Source organism: Mauremys reevesii, linkage group 3, assembly GCF_016161935.1.
Source record: "Mauremys reevesii isolate NIE-2019 linkage group 3, ASM1616193v1, whole genome shotgun sequence".
In the NCBI taxonomy this organism is placed as follows: domain Eukaryota; kingdom Metazoa; phylum Chordata; order Testudines; family Geoemydidae; genus Mauremys; species Mauremys reevesii.
This window is the reverse complement of record NC_052625.1, coordinates 184,392,050-184,408,672: the sequence shown is the minus strand read 5'-3', so window position 1 is coordinate 184,408,672 and position 16,623 is coordinate 184,392,050. Positions and strand designations below refer to the sequence as shown.

The following is a 16,623-nucleotide window of genomic DNA, read 5'->3' as shown; positions in this document are numbered from 1 at the left end:
AAAAATAAATTAATGGTGATATCCCATCACCTAGAACTGGAAGGGACCTTGAAAGGTCATAAAGTCCAGCCCCCTACCTTCACTAACAGGACCAAATACTGATTTTGCCCCAGATCCCTAAGTGGCCTTCTCAAGGATTGAACTCACAACCCTGGATTTAGTAGGCCAATGCTCAAACCACTGAGCTATTCCTTCCCCCTCTAGTATTAAGGCAGAGATTTTAGAAGGTGTCAAGGTTCCTCCCCCACTCTGAACTTTAGGGTACAGATGTGGGGACCTGCATGGACACTTCTAAGCTTAATTACTAGCTTAGATCTGGTAACACTGCCACCATCCAGAAATTTCAGTGTCTGGATTACTTTCTGTCCCCCCAAAACCTTCCCCTCCCTGGGCAGCCTTGAGAGGCTTTTTCACCAAGTTCCTGGTGAACACCGATCCAACCCCTTGGATCTTAACACAAGGAGAATTTAACCATCCCCTCTCCCTTCCCCCACCAATTCCTGGTGAGTCCAGATCCAATCCCCTTGGATCTTAACACAAGGAAAAAATCAATCAGCTTTTTAAAAAGAAAGCTTTTAATTAAAGAAAGGTAAAAATTATCTCTGTAAAATCAGGATGGAAAATACTTTACAGGGTAATCAGATTCATATAGCCCAGAGGAACCCCCTCTAGCCTTAGGTTCAAAGTTACAGCAAACAGAGGTAAAATCCTCTCAGCAAAAAGGAACATTTACAAGTTGAGAAAACAAAAGAAAGACTAACATGTCTTGCCTGGCTATTACTTACAAGTTTGAAACATGAGAGACTGACTGATTCAGAAAGATTTGGAGAGCCTGGATTGATGTCTGGTTCCTCTTAGTCCCAAGAGCGAACAACCCCCAAACAAAGAGCACAAACAAAAGACTTCTCTCCCACCAAGATTTGAAAGTATCTTGTCCCCTTATTGGTCCTCTGGTCAGGTGTCAGCCAGGTTTACTGAGCTTCTTAACCCTTTACAGGTAAAAGAGACATTAACCCTTAACTATCTGTTTATGACAGAAGGATTAAAAAAAATCGACAATGTTCTCCTCTGTCCCTCCTCCCTCCCTTCCCCCCCCCACCCCAGCAATGGTTAAATTTTCAGCTGAACTGAAACTAGAGATGGGAGGGAACATTTCCTCTCCTCCCCCCCCCCCCCGAAAATTTCCAAGATTTCAAAAAATCTGTCACACCAGGATGAAACTGAGATCTTTCAAAAAAATGTTGAGAAAACCAGGGAGATTGGCCAGTTATCCTGTGGCTAGGGCACTCACCTGGGGTGTGGGAGACCTAGGTTCAAGTCCCTCCAAATCAGACACAACAGGGACTTGAACCCAGGCAAGTGTCTTAACCACTTGGGCTGTTGGCTATTCTGCGATCTCTTTCTTGATGGAACTTTTGTTGAGAAATTGAAGCATTCCCACAAAATAATTGTTTTTGAGGAATCATCATTGTTCAGTGAAAAAAACATTTTGTTGCAACATTTCAACCTGCTCTCACTGTACCTGAATGAGAAGTGGGTGAAATTATCTATCCTTCTGTGTGTTTTGGATTCTCAGAGTTCTAACAAGTGTGCTTTTTCAGGTAATTTATGGACGTAGATCTAAAAAAAACATCTGAGTCATTACCTAATTTTTAGGGCGCCTGATGTAGTGATCGCTTTTTTTCTTCATTATTACTTGTAGCACATTGGTATATTTTGCTACTGATACATTGTTATAAAATTAGAAACCAATTTTATTTTAAAACAATGAAAACAAAGTAAATTTTACATCGTGCCCTAAAGGCAGACGTATATTTGAGAACAAATTCTGAAGACTGGACGCTCTCACTAAGACCAACAAAGAATCCTGTGGCACCTGATAGACTAACAGAGGTTTTGGAGCATGAGCATCCGACGAAGTGGGTATTCACCCACAAAAGCTCATGCTCCAAAATGTCTGTTAGTCTATAAGGTGCCACAGGATTCTTAGTCTGGATCTGTAAAAGCAGCAAACACAGCTACCCCTCTGATACCTCACTAAGACCCCCCAGTCCTGCAAAGATTTAACTATTCCTGTATAATTTAGAAGTAACTATTCCTATATAATTTAGCTATTCTGGTCAGTTTTCCCCCATGCATGCAAAGCCTGAGGCCTGGTCTACACTACGCGTTTAAACCGGTTTTAGGCGCGTAAAACCAATTTAACGCCACAACTGTCCACACTAAGAGGCCCTTTATATCGGTATAAAGGGCTCTTTAAACCGGTTTCTGTACTCCTCCCTAACGAGAGGAGTAGGGCTAATATCGGTATTAACATATTGGATTGGGGTTAGTGTGGCCGCAGATCGACGGTATTGGCCTCCGGGCGGTATCCCACAGTGCACCACTGACCACTCTGGACAGCAATCTGAACTCGGATGCAGTGGCCAGGTAGACAGGAAAAGCCCTGCGAACTTTTGAATATTTCCTGTTTGCCCAGCGTGGAGCTCCGATCAGCACGGGTGGTGATGCAGTTAAAAATCAAAATAAAGAAAGAGCTCCCGCATGGACCATGCAGATGTGATCGCTGTAAGGGCAGGCAAATCTGTTCTATCAGCGCTCCGTTACAGAAGACGAAATTCAAAATCATTTTTTAAATATCTCCAGACAGATGCCATAGCAGGGACTCAGCGCACTGCTGCATGGCAAGCGTAACGGAAAGCCAAAGAATCAAATGGACGCTCGTGGACTGGAGGACTCAAGCTATCCCACAGTTCCTGCAGTCTCTGAAAAGCATTTGCATTCTTGGCTGAGCTCCAAATGCTTCTAGGGTCAAAAACAGTGTCTGCGGTGGGTCAGGGCATAGCTAGGCAATTTACGCCCCCCCCCCCCCCACCCCCAGAAGTGAAAGGGAAAACAATCCTCTCTCTTGACTCTCTTACATGTCACCCTATCTTTACTGAATGCTGCAGATAGACGCGATGGTGCAGCACTCAACACCAACATCCTTGCTCCCCCCACGCTATGGATGGCTGATGGTACAAAAAGATGGAAATCCGTCCCCATCATCAGCCTATTGGCACATGGGGCAGTGCAAAAGGACTGGTAACCATGATGACCAGCATCTGTTAGGTCAATCAAGGGCGCCTGGTCCTAATTTTTCCTGGTAGATGGTACAATATGGCTGATAACCATCATCATCATAGCAACAGGGGGCTGAGCTTCATCAGCCCCCACCCTTCATGTGTAAAGAAAAGATTCAATTGCCCCTGGACTAGCAGCAGGATGCTGGGCTCCTCTCCTCCACACTCCTTAATGTCCTATGTGGACTATCATAGCAACTGGAGGCTGCCTTCCACTCATTTCTCACTAACAAGTATTCCTGCATTCTTTATTACTTCATCACACAAGTGGGGGGACAATGCTATGGTAGCCTAGGAAGGCTGGGGAAGAATGGAATAAACAGGTGGGGTTGTTGCAGGAGCACCCCCTGTGAATAGCATACAGCTCATAATCTATGCAGGATCTGACACAGAGCAGCTGTGTTCTCTGATACAGTGGTTCTCTAGTACACTTGCCCATATTCTAGGCAGGACTGATTCTATTTTTAGATACCAGAAAGGAGGGATTGATTCAGGGAGTCATTCCCAATTTTGGCTTTTGGGCCCCTGGCTAAGAGCAGCCAGGGGCACTTATGACAGCAGCAAATGGAACAGTGCAAAAGGACTGGTAGCCATGCCCATCTTATTACCAATTTATGGTATGGTAGATGGTACAATATGGCTGATAACCATCTCTGCTGTCATGCAAAAGCAAAAGCATGCAGCTGTGTAGCACTGCTGAATCGCCTCTGTGAGCGGCATCTAGTACACATACGGTGACAGTCACAAAAGGCGAAACAGGCTCCATGATTGCCATGCTATGGCATCTTCCAGGGCAATCCAGGGGGAAAAAGGCATGAAATGCTTGTCTGCCGTTGCTTTCCCAGCGGAAGGAGTGACTGACGACATTTACCCAGAACCACCCGCGACAATGATTTTTGCCGCATCAGGCACTGGGATCTCAACCCGGAAATGCCAAGGGGCGGGGAAGCTGCGGGAACTATGGGATAGCTACGGAATAGCTACCCACAGTGCAATGCTCCAGTAATCGACGCTAGCCTCGGACCGTGGACGCACACCACCGATTTAATGTGTTTAGTGTGGCCGCGCACACTCGATTTTATACAATCTGTTTTGTTAAACCGGTTTATGTAAATTCGGAATAATCCCGTAGTGTAGACGTACCCTGAGGTAGTACGTGTCTTCCCCCCCCCCCCATTGATTTCAATGAATGTAGAGAGTCAAGGTGAGTGAGGTAATATCTTTTATTGGATCAACTTCTGTTCATGAAAGAGACAAGCTTTCAAGCTACACAGAGATTTTCTTCAGGTCTGATCCCAGATGCCCATCTATAAGTATATATAGTGACATAACATCCTCAATTCTCACTGCTTTTTATTATGACCTCTCTGGTTTTGTTTTGTTTTTATTTTAGTTTGGTTTTTTGTCTAGAGCTTCAAATTCAGAGCACCTAAGGAATACATTGGGATTTGATGCTAACTGTCCTGAAAATTTATGTAAATTAAATAGAAAAGATGTTTTTCTTACATGCTTATGTAAATTCATAACTAAATTTGAACTGTTTGGAGAGCAGAAGAAAGCATAAATATATAGCTGAGATTCTGATGTCAGCACTTCATTGATTTAAAGCATACCACTGAAAGGTAAGTTTTATTTCTACAATTTTGAGTGGTTTGGACACTAAACAGAATTTGGCACCCCATTTAGGAGTATTACAGTACACACATTTTAATCGTGTATGTTGAGCTGAAGCTCACCTTTTAAACTGAGTCCACAGTACTAGAGAGCAAATACTTTCCAGGTTAGTGAAACGGAACATTGTGCTCTTCTAAAACTAAACTAATGATTATACATGATTTGCTAGTCTATCAGCTTTTCACTTGAGTATCCACTCTGTGTGATTTGAGGAGACAAATTATATTCACACCCCCGATCTGAAATAATTAGCTACTAATTTGTAGAGTTCACCATTACCACAAAAGATTCTTTATCAGGTTAAAGTTCACAAGCAAACTGGTTTGCACTTCTACATCTTCCTTCACGATAAAGCTTAAAATACTGCATTTGAGATTTTCTGGTGGAAGTTATTTTGTAGAAATTCTGCATTTTATACCCTGAAATATGGTAGAGCAGTCAGCTCTCCAAACAAATGTATTTGTCTGAGGTTTGAGCTAGAACAATTGTGAAATACGAGATAAATACGTTGCATTTATTAACTGTTAACACTGCTGTTGACCCTATGCTAGCTACACTCATGTAGTCATAGTTTGGTCCACACCCCACCCCCACCCCCTGCCGTAAGGATCCTGTATAGGCCTTTCCTATACAGTATTAGAATGTTTCGACTGGTGGAAACAATGTTGAAAATTGTAGTTTAATGTAGCTCAGAGAGTTACACGCATTTTTAGCATACTGTAGTCAAATATTATATGCACATAAATATTTGAGTGACATTGAGTCAAAAACTAAAGGCAGGCACACTGAGGGGGAGCTGGTGTTCAAGGTGAGGGGAATCCTGCATTTTTTTTCTTTTCTGAAACACCCTTCCCCCCCCACCTCGTTCAAAATCTTTCTATTCATATCCCTGAAAACTGGTAGAACCTTGCTTATAGTTAGCTGTCCCTAGGGGTGGGCAAACTTTATGGCCTGAGGGCCACATCTGGGTATGGAAATTGTATGGCAGACCATGAATGCTCACAAAATTGGGGGTTGGGGGGGGGGGTGCGGGCTCTGAGGTGGGAGTGCAGGAAGGTGCTCTGGGCTGGGACTGAGGGGTTTGGAGTGTGGGAGCGGGATCAGGGTTGGGGCATGGAAGGGGGTCAGGGGCACAGGCTCCTGGCAGCGCTTACCTCAAGCAGCTCCTGGAAGCAGCGGCATGTCCCCACTCTGCCTCATATGTGGAGGCACAGCCAGGTGGCTCTCCGTGCTGCCCCATCTGCAGGCGTCTCCCCTGCAGCTCCCATTGGTCTCAGTTCCTAGCCAATGGGAGCTGTGGGGGCGACACTTGGGGCAGAGGCAGCATGCAGATCCCCCTGGCTGCCCCTATGTGTAGGAGCCGGAGTTGGAACATGCCACTGCTTCTGGGAGCTTTTGGGCGCCATGGCATGCGCAGAGCAGGGCAAGTCCCGGACCCTGCTACCCAGCGGGAGCTCGAGGGCCAGATTAAAATATTTTAAGGGCTGGATGTGGCCCCTGGGCCGTAGTTTGCCCACCCCTGCCCTAGCGTGATTTCATCCCTTCTGGTGTGATAGTCTCTCACTGTGCCTGGTCACATGCCACGTGAGGCACATTGCACATATGCTAGAGAAGACTGTGCCTAAAATCCAAATGGAATTTCAATAACTTATTGGCCGGACTGGCTTTTCGAGTGTTTCCAACAGATACACAATGTTTCTTATTCTTGAGATTTATGGGCTTTCTAATTAGGAGGAGCTATATTTATGTTTTAGGTTGGGATACCAGGATGGATAAATGGACAGATGCTAGTTTCTCTAGAGGATTGAAGGTGACTTTACGTTAGAGGTCTCTCCCAACATCTCCAGAATTAAACCAGTTTGCCTGAAATTTCATGTATCTGATCTTAGCTCAACATACAGGTTTTTTTTTCCTGCCATATCTAAAGCAAATCTTATATAGAGTTTTGGGGAATTATTAGTGTACAAAGATAAGGTAATCTCACTTTTTCAACATTATCCTAAAGCGTGTTTGGTTTCTCATAACCCCAAACTAACTTGGTATATAGAGACTCCCAACTTGTTTTTAATCTTTTTTGCTTTTCATGAGAACTTGTGATCATGTTTAGTTTGTGAGGATGATTGTGGGTGGAATTTACTACTTTAAAAGTTTCCGTTGATGTTGAGCTACTGTGTCGTGTATGCACATAAAGTATTTATGTCTGAGTCTAAAGACTGCTGCTAAACAAATCTACTAACTCCATTTGGTTTACTATTCTCATAATGGAAGAAGTGGCGAGCTATGTATAAGGAAAGAATGGGCCCAATGTGAAGACTGGGAAATTAAGATGTTTAATATTTTTTTTAATACTTGAAGTTGGATTTTTCCATTTAATCCATGAACAGAAACCCTTAAGAGGATGTTGAACATTGTATTCTAGCCTGAAAGCTCAGTAACTTGAGACAAGATTTTGTTTCAACCCCATATCTCTTTTGTTTTTATTGTCCTTTTGATTTTAGTACTACAAAACAAGAAGCAACGTTTAGTAATCAGCTTGACCAAATCTTTTTGATACAGAAGTTTTCATGGTGTTTTTTTTTATGTAGCTTTAGACACCAGTAGTAGAGGATGTTGAAGTATCAACTTCTAGAACATCAGAAGTGCAACATGACGATCAGCAATGATCACTATGAAATCACTATTTGTTAAATGATCCTTGTTTATGACAGGGAACAAATGAAACTTGAGGTGAAAATAATTTAATTACATGACTATTCCAAATGAGGGAAGAAAATAAATTAAAATGGAAGTTCAGGTATATGTAACTTAAGTCCAGGAAATGTACTTAGATTTTTTTCCTTAGCCCTGGAGTGCTGCACTACAGTGTATTCATAAAATACCTAGGGTCAGAAATAAGAGTTTTAGTCTCAGACTAGCATGTTTGTTTTCTGGCAAAGGGGACTGCTTTCTTGCTGTTTCTAGCATGCTGTCGACCAAGCCAGTCTTTGGATGTAGTGCTGACTTTGGAACTAGAAGAAATTGCTTTATCAGATGCTGTCTGAACAGTGAGGTAAGACACAATTTAAAATGAGTCGGAAGTGAGGAATCCAAAGTGGACTAACTGGGTAATGTTAACTGTTTTCTTAAATCAAAGGTTCAATAACAGTGCATTGTTTCTTCCACGATTATGAAAAGGAAACTGAGATCTGCATATTGTTTGTTCTGCATGATGCCGGTAGCAACGTATTACTGTTGTTGGGATGAAATGTTAAATTACTGAAGAAATACATGATTTAGTACTGTATAAACTAATTTTGGTTCCATTTGCATTTTGTTCACTTTTGTAATCTAATTGGAAAGTTAAACTCAGTAGTTATAATACAGACCTCGCTTTGAAAGTTTAAAAAAAAATTCTAATCTTTGTTTCTGCATATGAGCTGGTATAACTCTGAAAAAACTGATGTTCACTTTTTAATATTTTGAATGCAAAATGTTGCTAATTGTAAAGGGCTTGACAGTCTGCTCATTAGAGGTGTTCTGGAAAGGAAACTTCTGGATAGTTGAATTCCATGAAAAATGTACAACCATTTAAAGCCTAATATGGCTTCCTAGATGAAGTGAGATCATATATCATTGACTGTTAATTTCACTTGTAACACTTTATGAAATAAACAGGGCTGCTTTAAAATCATAGAAACATTCCACTACAAGGCTATTCCTGTTCTTTCTTGTCATGGAAACACATCCTTTAAATGTGTAACAGGCAGGTGCCATGTCACCTTTCATTCACAAGGTTTATAGGACCATTGGACAAAACCTCACTCCCCAAATTGGGTATATGAACACTGTATGTGTGCTTAATAAGTCAGAGTTTCGTGTGTGGTCTAATACTCGTTTAAATGAAGAGAGGAGGAGGGGGAGAGAGAGAGATTAAACTAAAAAATAGATAACTATCAGATGCCAGTCTGAAGATCTATGGATGATAGGGTTTGACAAACATATTTGCCATGCTTAAATTGTCATTAATGTAGTGCCTCACTTATCTTATAATATAGTACTTCTGAAAGAGGTACTTGTGTAGATGAAGGTAAAGGGGAAATATTGCAGTCCTAGATTGCTGTGGGCACTGTCTAAACATGGAAGTTTTTCAGTGTAACTTAGTTTAATGCTTTCTCGCTCTCCTATTATAAGTGTGCCTTTTTCAGTTTAGCTTGTCTCTCCGTCTCTTGGGAAGTGGGGTTAAGCTAACCTGAAAAAAGTATTTTTATACTCTGCCAGAATAAGAGTCTCCATGTAGAAAAATTATACTGGTATAACTGATAAAACTTTCCAACAAAGACAAGGCCATACAGAGGTCCTCTTCCATGTCTGTCAATGAGACACTCCACTTTTTCAGGAATTTCTGATTTTTTTTTTCTCTGACAGTGAGGCTTTTTCATTAAGATGGGGCCTTGGTGTTTCTTAAATCACTAACAAGTATCTGACGTTTACGTTTTTAATAATTGTACTACAATGAAGGGGTAAAGTTCAACCGTTTTCGTAGTACACCTCTTCCCCGATATAACACGAATTCTGATCTAACACGGTAAAGCAGTGCTCCGGGGGGCGGGGCTGCGCACTCCAGTGGATAAAAGCAAGTTCAATATAACATGGTAAGATTTTTTTGGCTCCCGAGGACAGTGTTATATCGAGGTAGAGGTGTAGTGCTTATGATGATGATTCTATTTAAATCTTGTTAACTTTAGAAACACAGAGAACAGTAACTTTTTGGTTCTATTCCTTAGATTAGTGGATGGTGGGGATTTTTTTTTTGTTTTTTTCCCAATAAATGACTACTTGGGTTTCTATTTTTAAATATAAATCCAGGACTGAGACCTTGTTTTTCTTTGGAATATTCCTGATTCAGCAATTGGGAAGATTCACAACCATTCAGGGTTTGTAAGTTTTGCAAAGCGAAGTAATTCGACATATCTTCGCCTACATTTAAGGGTCAGTACAAATGCATTTACCCTGACTGCTGACCGTCTATTTCTCCATAAGAGGTATTTCCAAGTATAGACAAGGCCTCACTCTCTCCGCATTGGTATGTAAATAAATACCACACAATTAATAATAAACCTTTTTCTGTAAGGTCCAGAACTTACCATGAAATTTAATAGATGTTGCAGACTGTGTCAAGCCCTTAATTTTAACGTTCTAATTTTGCATATACAGTATAATTATTTTATGATTTTGTTGCATTCACTAGGTTTGCTGGGATGGGTAATCTTCTTAAGGTCCTTACCAGGGAAATTGAAAACTATCCACATTTTTTCCTGGATTTTGAAAGTAAGTTCAAAAAATTACAAGACAATGAGAATCTTTTTTCATGACTTAAAAGCTGGTTAAGAGAACTTTTTAATGATCAAATATAGTGGCAAGTTTCCAGCAGAATCAGAATATCCAAATCGATATCTCCAAGATGATTCATTCACTCAGGATGCCTGTTCACTTTCTTTTCTGTTTTTCAGTAACCAAATGTGAAAGCTTTTGAAAAGTACTCACTTGCACAGAACTTGATCGGGGGCAAATTTTTTCCTTGACTTTGAAAGTGAGCAAAACTTTTTGCCTGGCTTGCCGCCTTTATTCCTAATAATTTTTCCTAATACTATATGGATTTATGCATCATACAATATTTAAAAAGAGATTTGTAAACAAATTGATATATGCTTCTGTTTAATATTGAATTCCGATAAATATTTTTAAAATATTTTACTGTAAAATTGCTAAAATCTTGTTGGGCAAAGAGGATAAATGTAAGAGTAAAGTCTTGTCTTGACTTGGTTTCAATACACGTAGTATCAATCCTGAAAGTAGACACACAAATACTAATGTTTTTGATGAAAGGCCTTGATTGCCTTAAACTTTTTTTAAGAATCATTTTTTTAGATAAACAACATTTTATTTTGTCACTTCATCATATAAGAGTTTTTTTAAAATAAATACCAAATATATCAATAACTGCAACATAAATTGTTTAAATGGCACTTTTCTTTGCATTGTTCAATACTGAATAAACTGGGCAATTTTTATAACTTATGGAAATGTGGTCTGTATATATGCTTTATTGCATCTCTTTGTCACATGTTTGTCAGCTTACAAAATGTAATGTGTTGCATGCTAATTTTCTAACCACATCTGTACCTTGATGCAAGATAATTCATTTTTTACTGGTTAGTTCTGCATGTATTCTAGACGTTCTCTTGAAAACTGGCCATCAAATTTTTAAACATAGATTGAATCTCAATTCTGCTACTTACATGAAATGCCTTTTTAAATGATACCAGTGCATGTTGGCATGGCTTTTTTCTTAGAGTATTTAAATAGCTTAATTAAACAATGGTTCTGGCAGTAATAATTAGTTACAGACTTCTGTCAAATTCTTTTGGAAGAATGACAAGGAGAATTTCAGTCTGAGTCCAAATTTGTACTTGTCTTAAAATACTCGAAGAATTTGATACCCAACTGTTTTCTAAAGTCATATTATTAAAAGATTGGATCCACTTTAAAAAAAAATCTAGTCATTTTTAATTCTTAACAGAAAAACAATGGCATTATTTACACACTCAGGTCAGCATGTTCTTAAATCAATGACTGTTCAAGAAACCACTAGAGCATGCTTTCCTGAATTGAGATTACAGCTTGGAAATAGTGTTATGTGGATATATAACAATTTCCCCTCCCAGATCTTAATTTACTAGGTTATGAAGAATCATGCTGATACCATCCTCCTCTCTCTTGTCCAGATAATATGAATGTGTTTTATTGTAAAACTGGGGTGTCAAACCTTTGTCCCAAACATTGTAATCTGGTCTATCAAACTTTAGAGTATTCTAATTGAGCTCTACACCTGCCTCTGTGCTTTTACAAAGGCCTCTTGCTGCCTTGAGGATGCACTGTTTAATCAGTACCATCATATCATGGATTGAAAAAAGGTACTTCTGCCAGAACTGCAGACTTGGCAGGAGACAGGTGGTCTGGCTGTAGGAGGCCTTGAAGGAAGAAATATCTGTTTTTAAAATCTTGGCTCTGGAACTGGATTTTCCTGAAGTATGCTGCCAACAAGAAATGGAGTGGGGTAATGCAGAGAACACCCGCTCCCCAAGGACAGTGACAAGTAATTATTATAGGCACATACATACACTTGTCTGGCACTCCCAACTGTGGAGGAACAAAAGTGCCTACAAATTAGTTGATACTGCTGAATGAAAGGTTAAAAATGTTGTGATTTTATTACTTTTAAAGGTACTACATGATTGAATTGGGCCAAGTCTAAAACCTATAAAATAAATACACCAGAAGATTCCCTTAGCTGCATTTGCTTGAATGAACTTTACATTTACCCCATTACAGCATAAAAAAGAGGCTCTTAAACTAATGTGCTTGCATAAGAATGTACTTGGATTCTTGCTGGACTTGTTTTCTAACTTCTTGTATACTTAAGGTTTCTAGTTTTAGGTTTAAGTCAATTAAAATGCCACCAAAGCTGACACTTCAGAAGGCTTTTCTAAAATACACACTAACCAATGCCCTCTCCCAACTTACTTTTTCGCATTGTTGAATTTTCTTTGAGGGGGCTAGGCATACTGTACAGTTACTGGGAACTCATCCACCATACTTCTGGATTTGGGAGTTGGCCAGTTTATTTTAATATACAGTGAAACAAGATACTATCCTTAATGGGAACCTCCTCACTTTAGAGACTACCCTAAGGAATTCCCAAATGTATGCCCTGATCCTGCAAGCACTTTGCTCATATTTAAGTCTGAGTAATCCAGTCAGTTCTATGGGACTTCTCACATAGTGGTAAACACATGCATAAGTGGTGGAGGATTGGGGCTATATTGAACATAGTTCTGTTCCATGTTCGTTAAAAGACCACCTCTGTTCTGCAGCCAATTGTTGGTGGTCCCTTACATGATTAAAACTGTCTTCACTGTGTTTCAATAATAAGATAATTTTCACTCAAAAAACTAATTTGCCGAAACAGGAAAAAAATAGAACTATCAAACTAAAACACGCACACCTTTTATAGCTTCTGTGCCCCATTACTACTCATTTATATAGGGATATCTTTTCAATTGTATCTTTACATTTTATTAGGATATATAATATATATTATAGCTATTCTTCAACAATATATTTTTACATCTGAAAACAGTTGAGTTCAATCATCTTTCAGCTTCTTATGAAGTTGACATGTTTATTTTAGGACTGTCTCTCAGAACTCTCCACACTCCATTGTGTGACACACACAGGCTTTGTGTCACAGACCTCCCTGTTTATCACAGGTGCACAATAGCCAAGCGATGTGTCCGAATGGTTTGGAGATAGGGGATGCATACAGTGTATGTTCTTGGTTTTAGATTTATAGTTCTTAAAGTGAGATTGTTTTGTAGCAATTAAACAATAAAAACAATTTGCACCTCGAGTGCTGTCCTACATATCTGGTATGTATCTTTAAAAGTGCTGAGACTTTAATGAATCTGCTTTAGAGCTTATGATGAGAACTAGTAGGGAAGGGCTAATAAACATTAGATCTTTGTTACTCTCATGTTACTCTAAATGTATCAACTGAAATCATAAACCCAAACCAGCTCTGTGTTCCTCAAGCTTAGGTAACCATCTAAGTCCAGAGAAGTCTAGTAGTATACTGTAATGACATGTCTGATTTACTGCACTCTTAGTCAATATTAGTTTCATTTGGGACAACTGCCTTTGGTAAAGTTATTTTATTTGGTGATTGTATTGTCCCCAGATTGGAATTTCTGGCATGACAGTGTTTTCCCTGACTCCAAGCCTTTGTATTGTCTTGATAGTCTATGGTTTGATGACCTTCAATAATTGATAATATTGGCAGATTCCTCAATGCATTTATCCCTTCCTGACATTATTTCTTACCTGGCTTGAGCCAGTTGCTCTTCATCCATGTCCTGATCTTTCTAGGCACTGGGACATGTAGGTGATGTCAGGGCCTGCCTCCTCAGAGAGGAAATAGACAGCTGAGTGTCACCAGCATCAGAGGTTCTGGTGTTCTTTCCTCTTCAATATCTACATAACAGAGCTTGGAGAAATTGAGTGCATATTGAGCCTTGCAGTACTCCCTATGCTAGTGCATTGGTGACCGGGAGTAAAGGCCAATCGTGATCCCCTGGGCCCTGTTTGATAGGAATGAATGAAACCAGTAGCATGTTGTCCCATTTTGCTTCTGCAAGATTTTGTATATGTGTCATCGACACAATGTGATAAGCAGTACCAAAGTCTTCAAAAAATTGAAGTACTATTACCATATGACCTTCCCCTGCCCCCCAAACTTCTCAGTGGGTTTGGGTAAACAATGAGTACCAGCAGAACTATTTTGATGCCATATCTTGATATCTGACAGCTGATTATGATGACTTCAGGGATGCTGGCAGAGAATAGATACTAATGGAGCTTGGGTGTTACCACTGTCTCAATTATCTTGCCAAGAAAAGGAGGCTGAGGGTAATGCAGACAAGGGTACAAGAAATGTATGACAAATCAGGATACTTTCAAATTGGTAAGATACGTTCATGCTAAAAGCCAAATCCTACTCCATACATTCTATAATGGAGTGCAAATGGCAGTCTCTAATACATTTGGAACCTTCATATATTAATGCTCTCAAATATTATGGAGGAGTCCATCTTTCAGGTAGCATTGAGCTTTTCACTTAAAGCAGGACTAAATTTGCTGTGTTTCACATATTAATGATTGAATTCAGTCTCAAAATTTACTTCTCCCCTGAACAATAGTGTTAAATTTTACAGAATATTTTCTGGATAAAATACTTGCCAACTTCTCTAGAGATTTTTTTTTTAAACAGCCATCTATGAAATTTTAGCCCTAAGTACGTCTGATATTTCTTGTTAACTATAGCTACACAATCACAGTCAGTACAAACTGCAGAGTTCACATACGTTCTACACCAGTGTCTTTTCTCAGGCACAGGCCACCACTACAATTTAAAATACAAACAAATTACAGAAGGTTATTCATCAAAATAATCTTTATTTCCACCAAAAGAAGCAGGTGGAACTATCCCACTGTAGGATTACTTCTGTTTTCAGACATTTTCTTCTTAGCCCAGCTGCTTGGCCTGTCTCCCTGCTCCCTATCTCCACTCCTCAGAATTCCCTAGCCTGATCATGCTGATGTAGACTGAGCTGTGGAATGCTGAAAGTAGAATGGCATATATGTAATATTACTTGATAGGGCTGCTCCCCAGCTGTGCTGCTTAATTTGTCCCCTATCTCTGCTTTAAGATGATGTGGCATCTTTTGGCATGGCTGAGTAGTCCTGCCTGTAAACAGACTCAAGCCAACCACTACCTTAGCCTTTCTCTAGCTCCCTGGCCCACTCATTCCAGGCCCCTGACAGATGTCATTGCTTCCATCAATGGATGTCCGCATGTGACACATCTGCTTGGTTCCAAAAGACTGAAGCCCCTCTCTTGCAAACTACAAGTGGATCCCAAGAAAAAAATTGTCTGAGTTTAGGTGATGACCTGCAGTGAACACTGTTTTTGTAAGAATCTCTTCCCTCTCTGCTCACTGTTGGATGGTGTAAAAGATCAAGTTGAGAGGGAGACTTGCAAATTAATGCACCTGAAGAGCAGAGCTTAATAGTTCAACTCCTGAGGATGCTCTTCCCTCTGTTGGACTTCCTGTGGCTTGCTGAAGAGGGAGTCCCAATTTGACAAACCTGAGCATGTTAGCTGCACCCTGCAAAGGTGGGGAGGCATTAGTTGTATGGGTGAAGACCACCACTAGAACATGGCTGGAGGTTAAACGATCTTGGACTAAACACATAGCCACTCCCAATTATGCTATTAGAAAATGGGCTGAAGTCCAGGGGTGAGGGTGAATCAAGACATGGGTTGAGGACAGATGGGTGAGCTGAGATTGTGTAAGGATGTAGGTGAGCAGCGAAGCATGCGGACAGGGAAGAGGGTATATGGAGGCAAGAGGTTCTCCTGTGCTGAGGCATCAATGAATGAAGGGCTCCGTAGAGTGTCTAGAAAGCAGCACATGGAGAGCTCTTGATATGCCAGTGCCTCAGTGCAGGCATACTTTATGGACATAACATGTTGTTACAGGTATTTCTACTAACAATATCTTAATCTGGTCCAGGTCTGAGTTCATGTTTTGTATGAGTGCTCTCAAATCATTGGATGTGTGCATTACGAGTGGCTATTATAATTGAAAGAGTTTGTTGTATAGCTGTGGAGTTTGTTGTGCAGTGAATTGTGTGTGTAGGAAGACCTGGGAATTAAGGATGGTTAGATGTGACTATTTGCTTAATTGATGATTTCCTTTATTACTTTTAAGCTGTTGTGTTAATGTTCAAAAGCACATCAACTCTGTTGGTTAAAATTTTTGTTGACACCAGAAGTACACACAGGTTTCAGAAAATATGCACATATATCTAGGTAAATAAGGACAAGTTGGTTACTTATGTTAATTTTCTCAGGGCTGCAAAGATTCTTTTCTTGTTCAGCCAAACACTTATGACATGAAACATTTTTTTCAATTATGTGACTATATTTAAATCAAGTCAGTATTGATTATCTCAGTTCATTCAGTATCAAATACAATGTATAAAATAGGTCAAATTAGCTATCAGTTTTCTTAAACGTTTTATATTCTTCTTACCAGATTCATTGATGAATCTTGGATAAATTTAGAGGAAGGATAATCTGCATGTATGTATTTACAGGGATTTATTCCAGGCACATATCACCTGTGTGTCAGGGCAGCTAGATCTCTACAAAGGGATGCTTCTGGTT

The 16,623-nt window shown here is 39.9% G+C and overlaps 1 protein-coding gene across 10 annotated transcripts in view; it reads left to right on the top strand.

The window, feature by feature from the left end:
• Positions 1 to 16,623, top strand: part of CYRIA (CYFIP related Rac1 interactor A) — a 77,202-nt gene that overhangs the window by 38,172 nt on the left and 22,407 nt on the right. For 4 of the 10 annotated variants that reach the window (XM_039530718.1, XM_039530715.1, XM_039530719.1 and 1 more), the window contains 2 exons: positions 7,733 to 7,845; positions 10,024 to 10,103. The exons of 1 other annotated variant lie outside the window; for it this stretch is intronic. In XM_039530718.1, the coding sequence (XP_039386652.1) occupies positions 10,034 to 10,103 (70 nt within the window). In that variant the 5' untranslated portion in view covers positions 7,733 to 7,845; positions 10,024 to 10,033. Of the gene's footprint in view, positions 1 to 4,631; positions 4,745 to 6,550; positions 6,607 to 7,732; positions 7,846 to 10,023; positions 10,104 to 16,623 lie in introns of those variants that run through there. 5 more of the 10 variants (XM_039530720.1, XM_039530721.1, XM_039530723.1 and 2 more) reach the window with 5 other exon arrangements.